The sequence below is a fragment of the Phascolarctos cinereus genome, unplaced genomic scaffold (assembly GCF_003287225.1).
Source record: "Phascolarctos cinereus isolate Bilbo 61053 unplaced genomic scaffold, phaCin_HiC Scaffold_3;HRSCAF=262, whole genome shotgun sequence".
In the NCBI taxonomy this organism is placed as follows: domain Eukaryota; kingdom Metazoa; phylum Chordata; class Mammalia; order Diprotodontia; family Phascolarctidae; genus Phascolarctos; species Phascolarctos cinereus.
Window position 1 is genome coordinate 49,236,454 of NW_027555736.1, and position 18,441 is coordinate 49,254,894.

The 18,441-nt window shown below is 44.0% G+C and overlaps 1 protein-coding gene across 2 annotated transcripts in view; it reads left to right on the top strand.

Annotated features, from left to right (window-relative positions):
• Positions 1-938: 938 nt before the first annotated feature.
• The window catches only part of SGPL1 (sphingosine-1-phosphate lyase 1), an 85,565-nt gene continuing 68,062 nt past the window's right edge, over positions 939-18,441 (top strand). The window contains exons 1-2 of one of the 2 annotated variants that reach the window (XM_020994532.2): positions 939-1,047; positions 2,564-2,629. In XM_020994532.2, coding sequence (XP_020850191.1) covers positions 2,603-2,629 — 27 coding nt within the window. In that variant the 5' untranslated portion in view covers positions 939-1,047; positions 2,564-2,602. Of the gene's footprint in view, positions 1,048-1,067; positions 1,087-2,563; positions 2,630-18,441 lie in introns of those variants that run through there. The other variant, XM_020994534.2, reaches the window with a different exon arrangement.

Here is an 18,441-nt window from a genome sequence, read left to right on the forward strand (position 1 = left end):
ATCAACAAACAATAAATCAGGCCCTGGTTTGAAGGGTCCTTATTTCCAATACTCACATTAAAAATTTAACAATCAGCTCCTTTCTCTCTCTACCTGGCAGGACCTATAATTATTTCAGCAAAAGACCTGCAGGTGTGTTTTTTAAGAGAGAAGTGGAGCAGGAGCACGAAGGGACAAGGAAACCCAGCTGATCTCCTGTACTCCCCCCTCCACCACCCCGTGCACTTATATGTATTCTAATTTGTATGGTCATTAGTCAAATCTTCCCTGCTGGGTTATCCATCTTTTTGAGACCCTACCACCTTTCATCTTCCGTCCCCACGCCTAGTTCAGAGCCTCATAACAGCTCCTGCAGTGATGCCAAGGATGCACTCTGATAAGGATGGGGGGCATCATTTAGTCACTCAAGCCAGTTATTATATGCCTCCTACCTACTCTATGCAGCCTGGTGCAGTGCAAAGCACACTGGCTCTGCAGTCGGAGCTCGGGTTTGAATCCGCTCTGTGATGGTTCACCTGTAAAAGACAGGTTGGACTGGATGGCCCCTGACAGCCCTTGAAGCTCTAGCCCTAGGATCCTTTGATTATCCTCATGCCCAGCAAAGAGCTTAGCACATAAGTGGCGTTTAATAAATGCTTGTTGATGGAGTGAGTTCACCTCGAACCTTTCTCTCCCCCGGAGGATGTCCCAGTAGGTGGAGGGTGCAGTTCCTCCTCTTGGCCACCAGATGGAGCACTTCGCGCTTTCTAGGTTCTCGGGGTCGGGTGGGGGCGCTCTGTCTCCGGTCTCCCTGCGCGTCCGTCAGCGTCGCTTCCTGAGCATGCGCGGAGCTGGCAGCTCTGGGCCTGAGCGATAAGCGAGGGCTCGGCGGGTCCATGGAGCCACTTCCGGGCTGGGAGCGGGCGCAGGAGGCGGTGGCGGCGGTGGGAGGGGCCAGAGGGGAAGAGGGAGGGGGAGGAGCAGCCTCGGCTCCAATCTCGGTGGTGGCGGCCCGGCTCCGGGTCCGGCTCGGGCCTCGGCAGGAGGGAAGAGCGAGCCCGCTGCGGGGTGAGGAGAGGGTAGGGGAGAAGGAGGGAGAGGGCTGAGGTGAGCTTGCCCTGAGGGGTCATCTCGGAGTCCCTCTGGGAGGTCGAAGGTCCCAGCTCTCAAGGGTTAGGGGAATCGTTTTGAGGGTTCGGGGTTCCTCTGGTTTGGGGGTTCCTCCGGAAGGTCTCTGGTACCAGGTCCCAGGGGTTGGGGTTCTCTCTGGCTTGGGGGTCCCTCCGGAAGGTCTCTGGTACCAGGTCCCAGGGGTTGGGGTTCTCTCTCGCTTAGGGGTCTGTCCGGGAGGTCAGAGGTCCCAGGTCTCAGAGGTTGGGGTTCTCTCTGGCTTGGGGGTCCCTCCGGGAGGTCGGAGGTCCCAGGTCTCAGGGGTTGGGTTCCCTCTGGTTTGAGGATCCCTCCAGGAGGTCGGAGGTCCCAGATCGCAAGGGTTGGGATTCTCTCTGGCTTGGAGGTCCTTCCGGGAGGTCGGAGGTCCTAGGTCTCAGAGGTGGGGTTCTTCTGCTTTGGGGGGTCCCTCTGGGAGGTCGGAGGTCCCAGATCTCAAGGATTGAGGGAGTTGCTCTGAGAGGTCAGGGTTCTTCTGGTTTGGGGATTCCTCCTGGAGGTCGGAGGTCCAAACTTTGAGGGGTTCCGGGATCCCTTTTAAGGGTCTGGGTTCCTCTGGTTTAGGGGTCCCTCCGGGAGGTGGTGGGTCCCAGCTTTTAGAGTCTGAGGAGTTTCTCTGAGGAGTCAGGGGTCCCTCTGGTTTGGGGATCCATCTGGAGGTCAGGGATTCTTCAGGTTTGGGGGTTCCTCTGAGGAGTCGGAGGTCCCCTCTGAGGGCTAAAGGGTTCTTGGGTCGGGGATGCCCTCCAAGGATCAGGGCCCTTTGTATGGGGTCCTTCTGAATGGTTACGGGGGACCCGACTCCAAGGGGGATTGGACGCACCTGGTTCAGAGTGGGCTCAAGGTTCTGAGGAGTGTCCCTCCAAGGACTCTCTGGGTTATCTGGAGGTCTCTGAGGGATCAATCTCATCCTCAAAGGGTCGGGGGGAGTATCCTGGGTGAGGTACCTCTGAGGGCACTGGGCGGGGTGCAATGGGATCCTCATCCGAGCCTCAGCAGGGACCCCGTTCTACGGGGCATGGGGATGTTCAGAGGTGGATCAGATCCGGGTTGGGATTGGGGCACAGTGAAGGTTGGTGTTTAGTGGGAGAAAGTAGAATTGAGGGTGACCCCCCCCCCTCCTCTGTGCCATGTTGAGCTGTAGGGTAGGGAGGAAACTGATCCCTGAAATTGACCAGAGACTGGCACTGGGACTTCCAGTTTGGGAGGGATCTTCTGGGTGGAGCCTGAGGGAGCCCGCTCCTGATTCGCTCAACCAGAGACTGGGGGCGGGGCCCGACGCCTAGTCCCTAGGAGTGAAACCTGAGCTTTCAAAGGAGGAAGCTAAATCTTTTTTGACTGCTTCGGCTGAGGCTGTTGGTGTTCATCATTAGCCCTGCAATTAAACCACTTGGTTCTTTTTTTTCCTCTACAGCAAGAAGGCACTTGAAGGAAGAGCAAGAGGAGGAGGAAGATGTTTGACTGGGGCCTCCTAAAGATGGTGAGTCTTCTCCAGATGCGGTTTTTTTTGTGACTGAAAAGGAAATTTGCAAATTTGCAAAAACAAATTTGCAGCATGAATCAGGACACTTGGGTGTGTAGTTTCCACCTCTTGTGGCTTTTTTAGGGACAGGAGAGCATTTAGACCTCCTTTCCTTAAGGCTTAAGTTATATCTTGAAAATAGAGAGTTGTGGGGGGAGAGACAGACAGACAGAACCAGAGAAGGAGAACATTTTGGCTTCACCTTTGTTACTTTCCTTTCTTTCTCTGTTCCTGGCTTAGGTGTAGGGAAGTTTTAGCTTCCTTGCTGGTTTGGGTTTTGTTCAATAGTTTTCTTCTTTATTTTAACCAATGTTTTTATTTCCTGATTTCTTTTTTACTTCACTAGCTTTATAGAACTGGTTGTCATCATTGGGAAATGGGCAGGATCTAGTCCTGAGATTTTCCTTCTGTGAATGATTATTTCCCCAAGTAGCAAAATGAGTAGATAGATGAAGGCAAAGTGGTAATCAGATCTGGATTGTAGTTGGGGAATGTGGGTGATTTTAGTAAGGCTGTGATTCAGTTAGGCTTGGCCTCTTCATAGACCTTACTTAAGACTTTAGGTACCAGTAATGATTGTAGTGAAATTTTGGGTATTTTCAGTAGGTCTTATTAGTAGTCAGAACCCTTTCTGAAATACACATATGTGTATAAGTTTATGTACACACACATACATATAAACACACATGTATATATGCACACACATTTATCAATATGCATGTGTAGTTATATACACATATATATGTCCATATTTACATGCACATATGAATATACACAGATATATAAGAGACATATATGTGTATTTACTGTGGACTTGGGGATATCATTGTTTTCTTGTTTTTTTTTTAAAGAGTCTAAATTGTAGAAGCTTCTTTTTTCCTCTTCTGTTGCTAACTTCCTAGAAGAGATCTGATTTACTGCTGTCTTCACCCTGCTTGATTTTCATGCCTTCTCCCCACCTCTCGTTGCAGTAAGTTCCTGTGTATAAGGTACAGCTGAGTGCTATGTACATGAATGGACTTATTACTTCATGGATTCTTAGGTCCTGTTTCATAAACTAATCAGTATTAATTACTTTCAGAATACTGACTCTTTAGAAGGACTGTCAGCCAAAGTTGATTTAGAAATGGTAGGTGATTGCTCTCTATTTCTCCAGCACTGCATAATGTTGTCTGTATTTTGGGAGTGGAACTGTTTTACCAGTTGTCCTGGTGTGGATTCACATAGTATCTAAAAGATAGCACAATTACTACATGAGGCCATCTTATTGGAAAGAATCAGCTGCCCTTTTCTTGAATTCTTATGTAAGGTGGGATGGTAGAGAATCTATTGCTAGTGCCAAGGTGCGGTGTGTTTTTGGATGGCACAGTTGTCAGAACCCTGTGATTGGTTCACTTTAAGAGTGTGATTGCCTGCTGTGTGTGTGTGTGTGTGTGTGTGTGTGTGGTTAGGTGAGCAGCAGAGAGGTATAAGATATGATTCTTGCCTTCCAGGAGCATATGGCCTAGTGTATATAAGATATAAGTTTGTGGAAAAAATAGTGAGACTAAGTACTGTGGGCAGGCACTTCATGGATGTGAAAGTGATATGGGCCTGGAAAATATGGCCTTTGTTCTCCAGTAACTTAGAATCTTAAGTGGGTGAGAAGTGCAGATAAAATACTATGAGCTCACGGGAGGAGGTGAAGTCTCACTCTTCTTGAAAGGGGGACAGGCTTCATGAAGCCTGGGACGCCTGAGGGGACCTTTAAAAGGTGAAGATTTTGAGGGACAGAGATGGGCTGGTTGTGGTACACCTGTGCTGAGGGCTAGGCCCAGGGATGGCAAAGAATAGGATGTGTTTAGGGGTGGCATGTGGCAAGGGTCTAGTTTGGCTGCAACGTAACATTAGTTTAGAAAAGTGGTTTGGAGCCCAATTGTGAATGTCCTTAAATGCTGGGCTAATGATATTCTTCTTTATATGGGAGGCAACAAGGAGCCATATAAAGATTTTTGAGCAGGATGGTAAGATCTGAGCAGAAAGTTCCTGGCTCTAGAGTCTGGCCACCTTGTCTCTGACACCATCTGCATGATCTGGGACAGGTCCCTTCCCCTTCTTCAAGGTGGCGACTTCTCATCTAGAAAATGAGCAAGTTGGGCTACGTGGCCTCGGAGGTCCCTTCCACCTCTTGATCGGTGGTAGTCTGTTGAGTGCTGTATAGATATCAGAGGCAGGGTTGAATCTAGGTCTTACTGACTTCAAGTACGCCCATTAGGCCAAGCTGTCTCTGATGAGTGCTGTCCATTAGGAAGAGGCAGGAGGGCCCTGTCTGGAGGATGGTTTGAGTTGGGGGAGATTCCAGGTGAGGTGAGGAGTTAAGAAGATTACAGTAGCATGAGGTACATATTTTTGGAAGTGGCTGATATGGAAATTTGTTTTGCTTGAATATATATGATTGTTATAAGGGTTTTGTTTATCCTTTTTTTCCCCCAGTGGCAAGGGGGGAAATGGAAGAAAGAGAAAAGAAAATTCTTGTTAATGAAAAAGAAGTATACTTAAAAATAAGATGTTGCAATAGCTTACAACTCTTGTCTGCATCACTTATAACATGCGGCTTTATTATTGTAGCTGTCTTTTCCACACACACCTATGTCTTATCTTTTCCACTAGACCATAAGCACTCGTAGGGCCAGAAGCATGTCTTAGGCTTCTTTGTAACTCCCAATGCACATAGCACAGGACTCTTGATGATGCAAAAGATCACTACCAGGGTGCTGGTAGTGGGAGTGATGAGGACCGAAGTGACGGACATGGAACCAGCCCTTGGAGTCCACGAATCCTCAATGAAGATTGCTCAGTTGTCCTGGCTTTCACTCAGAGGAGGGCAGGTGGCCGATTTTCTAGCCTCCTCACTGCAGGCTGGCAACCACCTTCTTCACTCCCTCGTGTGCTGACATTGAGGACCAGGAGCGTGGCACCACACACTGGTGGTTGGCAAGCACTTTCAGCTTTTAAAGAGAAAGGGGCTTCATTACTATCGTCATTCATCGGGAATTCTCTGTTCCCAACTATGGACCAGATGGGGTCGTTAGCTGAATTGGCATCAACAGATTGGGATGTGAGAGGAAAGGCTGCCGTAAGCTAGGGTGGTGGTACTCCAAGTAGGGTCCTTGAGGTCAAAACTGTCTTCAAAATAATGCTAAGAGGTTATTTGCCTATTTAAATACCCCTCCATTTTCCAACTGTATATTTTTGTGAGGCCAGATTTTCTTTAACTAAAACACTTAGGTAGTGCTGCTAGGTGGCACAGAGTACCAGGCCTAGAGTCAGAAAGACCTGAGTTCAAATGCGGCCTCAGGTACTCACTAGCTGTGTGACTGTGGGCAAGTTTCTTAACCCTTGTCTGCGCCAGCTTCCTCATTTGTAAAATGAGCTGGAGAAGGAAAAGACAAATCACTCCAGTATCTATGCCAAGAAAACCTCCCATACAGTCATAACTGAAAAGACTGAAGAACAAAATATAGGGCTTCATAAATATTATCTCATTTTATCCTCACAGCAACCCTGTGAGGTAGGTGCTATTATTATCCCATTTTACGGATGAGGAAACTATGGCAGATACAAGTTCAGTGACTTGCCCAGGGTCACATATCTAGTAAATGTCAGAAACCAGATTTTTGAATTCAGATCTTCCTGACTTCAGATTGAATTCAAAAGCAAATATGAGAATCCAGCTGTCTTTTGTTAAACCAGATATTAAAGAGATTTGCAAAAATGTGTAAGACGATGCCACTGTTCTCCTCAAATTTTTTTTATTTAGGAAAATATTGCTATTTTTCATTAAAAATATTTTCTATTAATGTGTAATGGGTTAACAATTTATCAATTTTAGTTTTAATACAGAACTATTGATATAACTGGGCTTGTGCTAGAACAAGTTCTAATCTGGTTGAAAACTATAAATCAGGGCTTTATTTGCTTGGTGATGATAATAATGGGAATTAAACTCAGAATTGTGTGTGCATACATTCTTTTTTCCCCAGAGAGCCTGGTTGTTAAACCTTTAGCAGCACACCCCTGTACTGTTCTATAAACATGCTTATAAACTAAAATCTCGGCAGGAGTGCAGCAAGAGGCTCAGGGAATGAAGTCAGCACCAGCCTGGGCCCCTGGGGATCATGGTAAGCTAATGATCACAATAATAGTAACAACAACAATAACTGGTATTTAGATAGCCCTTTAAGATCTGCAAAGTGCTTTACATCTGCTTTGTTACTTAAGCCTCATGGTACCCTGCATATACTCCATAGAAGCAAAATAAGAAGAGTATAAAGAGAGCCTGAGATTAAAAAGTTTGAGAAGTGCCAGACCTGGACTCAGGATTCCCAGCATTTCCTTGGGAAGGTTATTTCTCTGAAGTCTTGGATCTGCAGGCAAGATGGTGATGGCACTTTGATTTGGACATAGGGAGGAGACTAGAGGACTGTAGGGGCCCTCCAACTGTGGCCTGGGTCTTTTGTTACTGGAAATGATCTCAGATTTCAGAGAAAGTGCTTCTACCCTTGAATCCCCCAGAGCAGACTTGGACTTTTGTGATTGGCTGCTTGGGGCCCTCTGCTCTGGATAGAACAATTGTGGGCTGTAGATGGGAAAAACTGGATTGTTTCTAGAATGGACATGCATGTAGTTAGCCAGATAGGAGGTGTAAAACTTGGGTGCTCAGATTTCTGATCATTTTCTGCTGGAACCTCTGTTAAGGACGGTTTCTGCCATTACAATGCAAATGTAGTGCCCGAAGTGGGGAGGGAGGCTGTGTGGTAGAGCTGAGTCAAAATTAATATGCAGGGCTAAATGTAATAAAGAAGATGAGTAGCTATTCTTCAGCCCTCATAATATTCTGCATAGGAAATGACCTCGGTTGTGTGTCCCAAATTGCACAAGGAGTAAGTATGAGAGCTAACATTTTACCTGAGATCCTCAGACTTCAAGTCCGGTGCTTGAGCCACACAGGCCTCTTCTAAGAGTTTACTGAGCTTGTGGAATGAAAGACAGTTGTTATTTAAAATTATGTCACCTGTAGATTAGACCTTTCTGATGTGGGCTTGTTATTCAGGAGATTAGGGCTTTGTTGGGCTTTCTTCAAAAGAATCATTTCTTGAGAAACTGGATGCCTTTCCTGGCCTAGAAACATCACTGCATGGGCTTTTTGATCCTGATTTCTGGGCTCAAAGGCTCACATCTAAAGTCTGAGTTAGTTTGGTTGACCTTTTTTTTTTTTTTTTGGAATGCCCTCTTTCCCAGGTCCATTACAGGGTAGGTAAGCCATGGTCGCACACAGCAGGCCTAGGAGTGGTGGTGACAGGTAGGCAGAGATGGGGATTTAGGTTCTGTGCAAAGTAGAGTGGATTGTCTGAGAGCTTCACGTGAAGTCTGGTGAGGTAGTGCTTGGGTATGTTGGGGTGGGAATTTGTTTTTAGATCAGGTTGAGCCAGGTGGCCCCCAAAGCCCCAGAATTTCTCTCTGCAGACTCAGTTTTTGATACTCAGCACTTTGTCAACTTCCTCAATTGTCTCTCCTGACTGGAGCAGTAGAGGGTAGAGGAGCAGTAAACTCCTTGCGAAGCCTTTTTTTATAGAGAGCTCTGAACTTTCAGAACTTTCCAGGTAACTCTCAGTTCTCCTTTAGCTGCTCAGCTTGTTTTTGACTCCATAGAACATCATCCCCCCTTGCCCTTTACTCCTCCCTTCCATCTGCTTTTTGTGTGTTGTGTCCCTCCCTACCCTTCACTCTTCCCCCCCCCCGGCAGATTGTAAGCTCCTTGAGGGCAGTCTTTCTTTTCTTCTTTATATCCCTTGTATGTGTATGGCAGATAGCAGATAACTTAATAAATGTTTATTGAATTGAGTTGAATACGTACACACTGAAAAATCAGTTCTGTAATTATTTCTGTTCCTAAGACTTGGACGAGACTTGTTCAAGATGGTGGGAAGGGTCCCCAGAAGGTAGAGATTCTTACTAGTCTATATTTGAATGTGTGTCCTGGGTAGGTAACTGTATTTTATATTATTGTCTCATTCTAATGGGAGCATCAAACAGACAATAAGTACAGTCATTTTCCTAGAGGTTTTGATAATGTATGGAAGCAGTAGTGTATTCCCAAAGCAAAATATTTTTGGCCTTGTAATATACCGGTAGTTTTTGTAACATTTGCCTTCCTAGTTGTGTTTTGTCTAGTCTCATGTTATACATAGTTTGTATTCCCTCAGAATATACTAATTGAAAGTGGGCAAGCCAGGCTGGGATTAAACATTTGCCCCAGGGAGTTGATTTTCATGTATATAAGTCCAAATGCCAAAGTATGTAAACATATAAATTGGAGTTATAGCAATATACATGGAACTTCAGGGTAGAGTGGAATAAAATCATAAAATATTATGGCAAGGAAACTAATTGGGAGAGAAGAGAAGGGTACAGGTGAGGGTAATTTATTGGAATTAGCTTAGTAAATATTTATTAATTCCCCCTTCTATGTCTAAAGTATTGCACTGGTCCTGAGGATACATCTATGTCCTCTGGGAGCTTACCTGGGGTGCGGGTATAGTTCATTTATTTCCAGAGAAGTGACTGGGCTGGGGGGCTATTTAGTTTAGAAAGCCTGTAAGAAGGAGGTCATCTTCGAGGACAATACTGAAGGAGAGAGATGTGGTTGGAAGAAAGGGAGATGATTCTTTTTGATAAAAAGATCCTGAGATCATAGATTTAATGTTGGGAGAGACTTTAGAGCAGAAGTTCCTAAACTTATTTGGCCTACTGCGCCTTAAAAAAAAATTACTTGGCACCTCCCTGGAAATGTACTTTCTTCAACCCTTTAATGGTTTTTTTTTTTTTGGAAATTTGCATCATTTCAAAAAAATATAAATTAAAAAAAAGATGTCTTAAATTTAATAACTTGTTGTGAATTTGTATTTTTTTCCCACATTGAAATTTTGATGACACAATATTGTATCATGTAACCATATAATATCGTATTGTAAACAAGTCTTTACGTGTACATATTCCTGCCGATGCATGCTGGACTTCCCAACAATGCACGACATGCTTACCTGCCAACACTTGCTTGTTAGGATCTGTTGGCGGACTTGACCACTGATTGGTTATAACTTGCATTTTGTGTGTTTATTTGGAAAATAATGTAATCACTGCGACTTTAACTCTGTTACACCAGATGAGACATGTATGGTTTTTCAAAATTTTCTTATCTTTTTCTTCTTTCCTTATTCTTCCACTGCCCCTTTATTTTTATTCAATGCCTCCCAATTGTAGCTGAGGCTACTACTGCCCCCCTGGATCATTCACACTTTGGGAACCTATGCAGAGGCTATCTACTCCAGCCTTGTTTTATGCATGAAGAAACTGAGGCTTACAGAAGTGAAATGACATGCCTAGCTAGGGTCCTAAGCTGGATTTGAACTCAGGTCTGTCTCACTCCAAATCCAGTGCTTTATCTACTAGGGTAGGCTGCATTAAAATGGAAGAGTGGACTCACAACCTGCTGAGAGTTCTTGCTTTGGGTGTGGAAATGGGAGCCTAGTGTTATTCTCTAGGAGTATAATATTATATTGTTGGAAAGGGCCTCAGATTTATTTCTTTCACCCTCTTACCCTTGCAGAAATCTTCTCTTGAACATCCTAGAGTGGTCACCTATAGCCACTCTTTGAATATTTCCAATGATGAGAAGTTGCTACGCAGACGGCCCTATCCCATTACTGGGTAACTCTTAATTGTTAGATTAGACATTCTGTCCTACTGTGGTCAGTTGAAGTTTCTACCCCTCATATTTTTCCATTAGTTTGGCATAAGGGTAGATGACTTGTCTATATAGTCTTCTAAAAAAGAACAACACAACATTGTGTCTTCTTACTGGTCTCCTTTTCCCCATCTCTTCGTCATTCACCTCCTTTCAACTTCTGCTAGTTAAGATTTTTTCCTTTTGGGAAGGAGAGCTTCATTAGGACTGTGTCCAACAAAATCTTTATGAGTTTTCCTTTTGCAGTTGTAGAAAAACGTAAGAATAACTTCATTACAAATTTTACAGATAGATCAACTTTAATTCTGAAGTGAGATCCCAGAAAGATTTGCTTCTAATGTGTGGCAATAGCTTGGGAAGAGTAATACCTCATGTGAGTTAACACTTCATGCCTCACTGGCTTTATGGAACCTGGCTATCAGTGAAGACTTGGAGAAGATTTTGATTTGTGTGTTACAGTGTCCTTCACTAAAATCCTGATGCTGTACCATGATGTGGAGGTGACCCTGGGGTTCTCCAGGCTGTGCCGCTAGAGTACAAGGGTTACCAGTTGCCACCATCTGAAATCTGCCTCACAGGTCTGGAGAGGTTGGGCACCTCATGATGACTGGTTTTGGCCATAGTCACTCATGGAGACTGGCCTACTACTAGGAAAGGCCATCGTGTGCTTTGCCATCAGGATCCTTGAATTATGGAAGCGTGACTCAGAGCAAATCAGAATGGTTGCCAGCTCTAGGTTAGATCCCCTCCCTCTCATGGCTCACAAAGAGACTTCTTCCTCTGGGAAACTCTTGAGCAAATCAGCTTTTTGTCAAGATACTTTTACTCTTCTCAGTTTATCTTAGAGATAACAACCACTGATAGCGCTTGTGTAGAGACAGAGTAATAACTCTGCTCTTAGAATGTACACCAGCATGTGAGTCCAGAGTTTTTCTGAACCTATTTTCTGGTCGGTGATCTTAGGACAAAAATCACCTCTTGAAGGGCCCTGGGAATCTGAGGGTCTGGACTGCTACAGGTATGCTCAGTGCTGGGAGGAGATAGTTCTTTGGAGAGTTAGCATTTATTTGAGCTCATTTGTTTGCTTTCCTCTGGTTGAAAGTAATTTTGGTAAAGTAACTTAAAAGGGATAGACTTTTTGAGACAGTAATTAATTGTTTTGGTAGTACTAGATCTATGAGAAGATTTAGGCAAAAGGAAACATTCACTTTGAACGTGTAGGAGGAACCCGGAGGCCTGATGCTTGGCACCACTTTATTGGGCTTGTGCCCTGTGTGGATGTGCTGGGGCCGGGGAGAAGGGCATCTGGGGGCTCCTACATCGCATCCCTCTCGATGACAGGAAAGTCTCTGGGCTTTCCTAGTAAAGGTGATTCTGGTGCTGGTCTGGTTTCTTATCTGTCGCTCTCATTTATAGGCTATAAACATTCTGGACTTGATTTAATACTTACTCTTGCTTTTGAGGCAGGTAAGAGGGTACAGTACTGGGAACTCTGCTAGAATCAGTACAGTTATAGAAAGCCCAGGCACCTGGTGTCATCTGAGTTATGGTTTTGGGAAGAATGATAGCATCTGTTTCTCAGTGCTTGGCAGATGCTACCTTACCACTCATTGCTTAGAGCTAGGATCAGGATATCTTCAGGACCTGTCTCCAGGCTTTTACAGTTTTTTTACCTGTGATGTTACCTTCCCTTGGTGTCTCTCTACTTCTCCTCCTATTTTTTGTTTGTTTGTTTGTTTGTCTTTCCCTGGTATTTGAGAGCTGCTCATCCAGTTCTGTGGAGATCTGGCCATGACTTTCTTGTTCTGAGCGTACATAGGAGCAGGGGTGAGATTTATTTGCTCACTCCAGTTCTGTAGGGTAGAATATAGGAGCAGTGATATAAGCTGCAGAGAGGCAGGATTAGGCTCGACTTAAGGATAAATTTGCCCAACAATTTGAGCTATCCCAAAACTACCTCTGGAGTTCCGTGGGGAATTTTGTAGAAGGAATGCTTGTTCAAGTACAGGTTTAGTTAGATGACCTCTGAAGTCCCTCCGAGTTCGGAGGTTCTGTGAAATCAGTGGAAATCCTTGCTATGAGAAAATGTTGGTAGAGTTCCACCAGCCTAACCATAAGTTTGTGACAGGTGGGCCAGCATTTTGAATCCATACATCCACTCCAGGTAGATGTCATGTATGCTTGCTCTGTCGTCTGCTCCAGACGCTTGGCAGAGGCAAGCTTCATTGAGCTGCTTTGGTTTCTGCTTGTTCTTACAGTTTAGTTTAACCAAATCTCTGAACTGTTGGGGAGGGAGTTGTTGGTCATGTGTGGGTTAGCCTCGATGCCCTCTGTTTCAGAGGTTCCTTTCACTGCAAGACTATGATCCTCTTGTTTTTGCAAAGCTCCACTGGGCAAGGCCCCTGCTTCATTCTGAAGGAGACAGAGGAGGAGTGATGCGTGCTTTCTTGTTCCAGTTAACTCTCTGGATGATGACCTCATTATTGGATTGGACTGATTCTATGAATGTCCATCTATTTCCTGGTATGTGAGAGCTGCTCATCCAGTTCTGTGGAGATCTGGCCGTGACTTTCTTGTTCTGAGCGTACATAGGAGCAGGGGTGAGATTTATTTGCTCACTCAAGAAGACAACAGTAAAACTCACTAGCGAGAAAAGCTGATAGATCACTTTTTAGAAATAGCTTCCTTAATCAATGACTCTTTTTATGGAATACTTAGGTAGATAATTGACCCTGATGCTCTTGGCCTATTCTTGACCTTTATTTGGAACAGAGCAGGCAGTCTTTGAGTGTCTAGAGTTTCTTGGAGATTCTTGTACCTCTGGCTCATTTTACAATCTTTATATGAGAAGCTTTTATCTCTAAAAGGCTTTGGATCAGCCAGATTTTAGGAGACATGACTTGAGCGAGACCTTTGTTCCTGATCTGGGTGGAGCTTTATCTGGAAGATCATAGGCAAAGTCAATCCAGAGTGATTGTATTCTTTGCCCTCATTTTTCCTCCTCCACCGACCCCCTCTCTCCTCTTTCCCCTAGAAAACGTAGGCTTGTTTTGATAGAGTAGAACTCCTATATGAAGCTGAGAAGAGAATTAACTCTTGCTTTGAAGGCTGTGTTAGAATAGCACTTGCTATGAGTAATGGTGGTATTTTTTGCCCTAATAAGAAACCTTGCATCTCCTTAGAGATGGGTCTGCTTTTTTCATTTAAAAGTGACCCATAGATGAGTAGACTTCGCATAGAGTTACTTTCTAAAGGATACAACTTTGGGATTGGAAGGAAAGCGTTGTAACTATGAAGGTCAGCCAAAGACCTAGGACTGGGAAGAAGTCAAAGTGCCCAATGGAAGTCCATTTTCCTCTGGATCAGACTGTACGCAAACCATGGCTTTTCATAAAAAAATCATTGGAAATGTGATCTTTACGGCCTTCTTTGGCAATGCTTTTCAGGATGTTTTCAATCCTTGCCATCCACAGAAGCAGTAAAACTTCTGAGGGAAATTTTCAAAGGGTTTCAGTATTTAGAAAAGCTAATTCATCTTCAGTGTTAGAAATACGTAGTCATATCTAGGAGCTGAGAGTCGGGAAAAAAGGAGCCCAGATCATTTCTTCTCCACAAGAGACATGTTGGGGTTCTTTCTATCATATTTTTTCTCTTTACGTGGAGAAGGCCTGTGAAAGGTAGTAATTCAAATAATTGTTTTAGCCCAGATCTCAGAAATGAATCTCAGATAATCCTTGCATTTTTTACAAAATTCACCTCACCTTGATTGATTTTCTTGGCCAGTAGTTAATAAATAGGAGCATTTGGTGACTTTATTTGGTATTAGTTTGTATTGTGCCTCCCTTTTTTACACAGTAGTTTTTAGCTTTGCACCTTTTCATTCAAGCAAAAGATATGTCAATTGAGCTTCTATATTATAAAGCCTAGCACCGTTTGAGGCTTCTTTCCTGAGGAGTATCTACTTCCCAACCTTCCATATGATAAGCTCCTCATTTTTATTCCTCTTTGTTAGGCTTTTCAGTATTCTTTTAGTATTCTCTGCTCTTCAGTCCCCTGATAATATAGCTAGAATATAAAGTATGTATAGTTGTATTTGTGACAATGGGGCTGTAGTGACAATTGCAGCATTTCTGGGTTAAAGGGAAGTGATATCCAGAGAGAAAATGGGGGAGCATTTGAGGCCTAAACGGGGAAAAGAATGGCAGAGGGCAAGGTATGGGTGCTTACAAGCAAAAACCTCCTTCTCCCCTGCCCACCTGTCATTCATCTGGTATCTGAATCACAGCGCAGGTCTCAGAGATCTCATTCCCAGCTCTGCCTGTCTTTTCTTTCTTAGAGAAGGGAAGATCCTTTGGGGAAATCTGTTTTTCTGATTCCTTTTTGTTCATCCTTGCTAGCAAGATAGTTATTTAGTTGCAGTTCAGCTTTTATTTTCTTTTGTTTCACGGTCCCCCCAGCCCCCATTGGGATTGGTTGGGGAGATGAGTGCTAGTTGTATGGGGTGATTTTATCTTGGGTACTTGTCATATTGTTTTGTGAACATGAAAGTGAGTTTCTGTGTTGCCACAATGATCAACTTAGTGAAGAGAGCCTTACTTGATTTTCATAGTTCTCAGTGCACACCAGGCACTTAATAAAGGTGCCCTGATCATCACTGACAATACGTGTCTTCCCATTGATTGTGATCAGTAGCTTGTGATTAGGAGAAAGAGCATAGATTGGCAGATCACCTCCATTCTAACACTTCTTCTAAGACTTGGTTCCTTATGTTCAATGAGCATCATTCAAGATGGAGGGAAGGGAGGAATTCACTAGTCTTGGTCATTATAATCGAGTGCCTTTTGAGATGCCCCCCCAAAATGTTTGTTTTTTCTTACCAGTTTTACAATTGGATTTTGAAGCTACAGATTTGTGACTTGATGAAAGAGGATGAAATGCTCTTCCTTTGGCTCTCTGTTCTTCTAGGTTGTTGTGGAGAAAGACAGTGTCTCAGCTCCCTGGCTGTTTTCCTGAAGAATCTGTCACTTTATTATGTAACCTTATTCCTTAGCTTGAAATTTAATTCTTGTTAAGCCATGTAGTTTTCATTAGCTTGTCTTGGTCAGTCTTATAGACCATTTCCCAGAGCAGTCTCTGAGAATCTGGGTGGGACACGCTTCTGTCTTCCACATTTTTCTAGGTTGTGAAGCCAGAGTTTCCAGCTCTTCTTGAAAAGCTCTTGGGATTTGCATTGTGCAGTAGTGACAGAGGAGAAGAAAGGGAGATGCAGAGGAGATTAAAACCTATTCCCTGATCACATAATTTCAGGGTGGAAGGTTTTAATCTTAGGTAATATCTTGCCAAAGATTAGGTATGAATGGTAAGCTATCAGTGGAAGTTTATGCATGTAATGCTGAAAAATCAGGATTGGCACTGACTTTTGTATTTCTCCCTATAAACTCAATGGACTTGGTGCCCCACCTGAATGGCAGGCCAATCAGTCCATTGCTAGATTCAAAGGGTCACAGAAAAACTGGATTAATCATCTACTTTAGAAATAATACGACAGTCACTGTTGCTACTGTCAGTTTCTAACAGGATATTGGCCTTTAGTTACCTTGTTTCTTCTTCAACTTTGTTGGAAATAGGATGGTTAGGACAGGCAAAAATCTACTAGTGTGCTGATTTGTTGACTGGAATCCTGCCAAAAAACTGTTAACATTTTGAGCATGGTTTTTTCCCCTAAAAGTTGTTTTCTGTGTTTTGGAGTTGACAGGGAGTGAAGCTCCAGCACCGCGAAGCCTTAGAGAGTGTAAAGTAGGTGGGGGCTACTGGCTCACTCCCAAGAGTCCAATGCCACACCTTTATTGGTTGGGTATCTTTGCTCCTAATCAGTGTTGTTGCAGAGTCTCAGTTCTGGCACTTTATTTTCTGGCTAAAAAAGATGATGAGTTCTAGAGAAACTGTATACTGTGGACTGGTCTTTGAGAAGTTCCTTCTAAGGGTGAAAAACTTTGGCATCTGATTTTGTATCAGTTCCAGGAGAGGGACCCATGTCATGTACAGGGAGTATGGGGACCTGGCCACTGCTGATGCTATCACTCATTGCTACTAAGATGTGGGGACCCATCACAGTGGCTGGGCCCACTCCATCCGTATCATGAAAGTAGAAGAAATTCTTGCTAGCAAGTACCACTGGCCTGAAGTCAAGCAGTTTCATTCCTCCCCACTGCCCCGTGGAGTTTGGTATCACCATCACAAATCGCGTTTCACTACCAAGATGCCCACCATATTCTTCTAAATGCAGAGATAGGGTACATTTTTTTATTTGATTTATTCAAATAAATTTCTCATTTGGAAAAAAAAGGTCATTTTCCCTTCAAATATATCAAACCCTCCCTGATTCCTGTAAAGACCTTCTCAATTAGACTTCACGTCATGTATTGTTTTACACTTCTCTAATTCACTTACATAATGTTGTATATTATGGTTACCTGAGTTTGTGGCTTATTTCATCTGTGAATAAGAGACTCTGTTTTCTCAAAATTTTTATCTCTTGCAACACCCAACATAGTGTTTTGCTATGCAGTAGGCATTTAATAAACATTTGTTTCATCATTTAAAAAGATTTACTTAAGTATGATTTTAATACATTTAGAGGCTAAACACGTTTCCTTTAAGATTCCCCTCTAGAAAGGAGAAGTGACTTAACAGGGGTCACACGAGCTATTTCTGGGGTGGGGAACCTGCAGCCTTGAGGCCACATGTGGCCCCCTAGGCCCTTAAGTGCAGCCCTTTGACTGAGTTCAAACTTCACAGAACAAATCCCCTTCATAAAAGGATTCGTTCTATAAAATCTGGATTCAGTCAAAAGGCCTCACCCAAGGACCTAGAAGGCCACAGTTTCCTCTGTTTTTCTGGTACTACCCTTAGCTAAGTACAGAGAGACAAGTCACTAGGATGCTGTCAGCCAGGTGATGAATTCTCTTGCCTCCTCATGGCCCTCAGTCCTGCAGGGCCCCCTTGTACTCCTTCAGTGACAGGAGCCAAGGCTTACACGGTTGTTAAACTGTGTGAGAATGTGGTTAGAAGTTGGCACACTGGATGTGAGACCCTTGTCCAGTAATTGGCAAGTGGGTGTGCTTGTGGAGGAACTGGGTCATGCCAGTGTTGGCATTCCCACTGCAAAGGAAACCAGAAGACAAAGATGGCGCTCTGGCCTTTTTGGATTTTATCCTGCACCCAAGGGCAACAAGAAACATCATTTCATGGGATGCCCGGTCATCTTGGTTCATGTATGTGATGAGCGTTTGCCATGACAGACAGTCGTGAAGAATGCTTGCAGGCTTGGGAAGGAAGAAGAGGTCTGGCAAGAGGCAGTGGAAGGAGCAGTGACCTGGGGAGGCCGGGTGGGAGGCCAGGTTCCAGCTCCGAGCTGTGATTCCTAATGTGGAATTGGCCTCAGGCAATGACCTAGCTTCCTTTGGCCTCAGTTTCCTCGTCTTGATGGGAAGGAGTTGGTGCTGACCTCACTGGCCTCTTTCAGTTCTAAGTCTATGATATATTTGTGTAGCTTATCACTCCACAGAAGCCACCTTTAGAGTATCTCTCCTGACCCCCAGTCTCCGACTGTCCCTTCTTGGAGGATGTCTTCCTGTGGATGTACCGTTGACAGCTTCACATGTGCAAACCGTTATCTTCCTTTCTAAACCTCTCCCTCCACCAGATTTCTCTAGTTCTGTTGAGAACCACCATCCTTCCAGTCATCCAGACTGGAAGCAATAGGATGTAAGTGCCTTTAAAAACGGGCTGTTTTGGCTGCATATCCCTAGGGTCTAGCACAGTGCCCTGCACACAGTAAGTGCTTCATAAAGTTTTAATTGAAGTAAATGCTCAATTTTTCTCTCTTGTACCAGTGTCCAATTAGTTGCCAAGTTTTAATGATTTTGTCTTCACAACATTCTTCTCATCTGTCATTTCTCCACTCACAGTGCCACCACCTCAG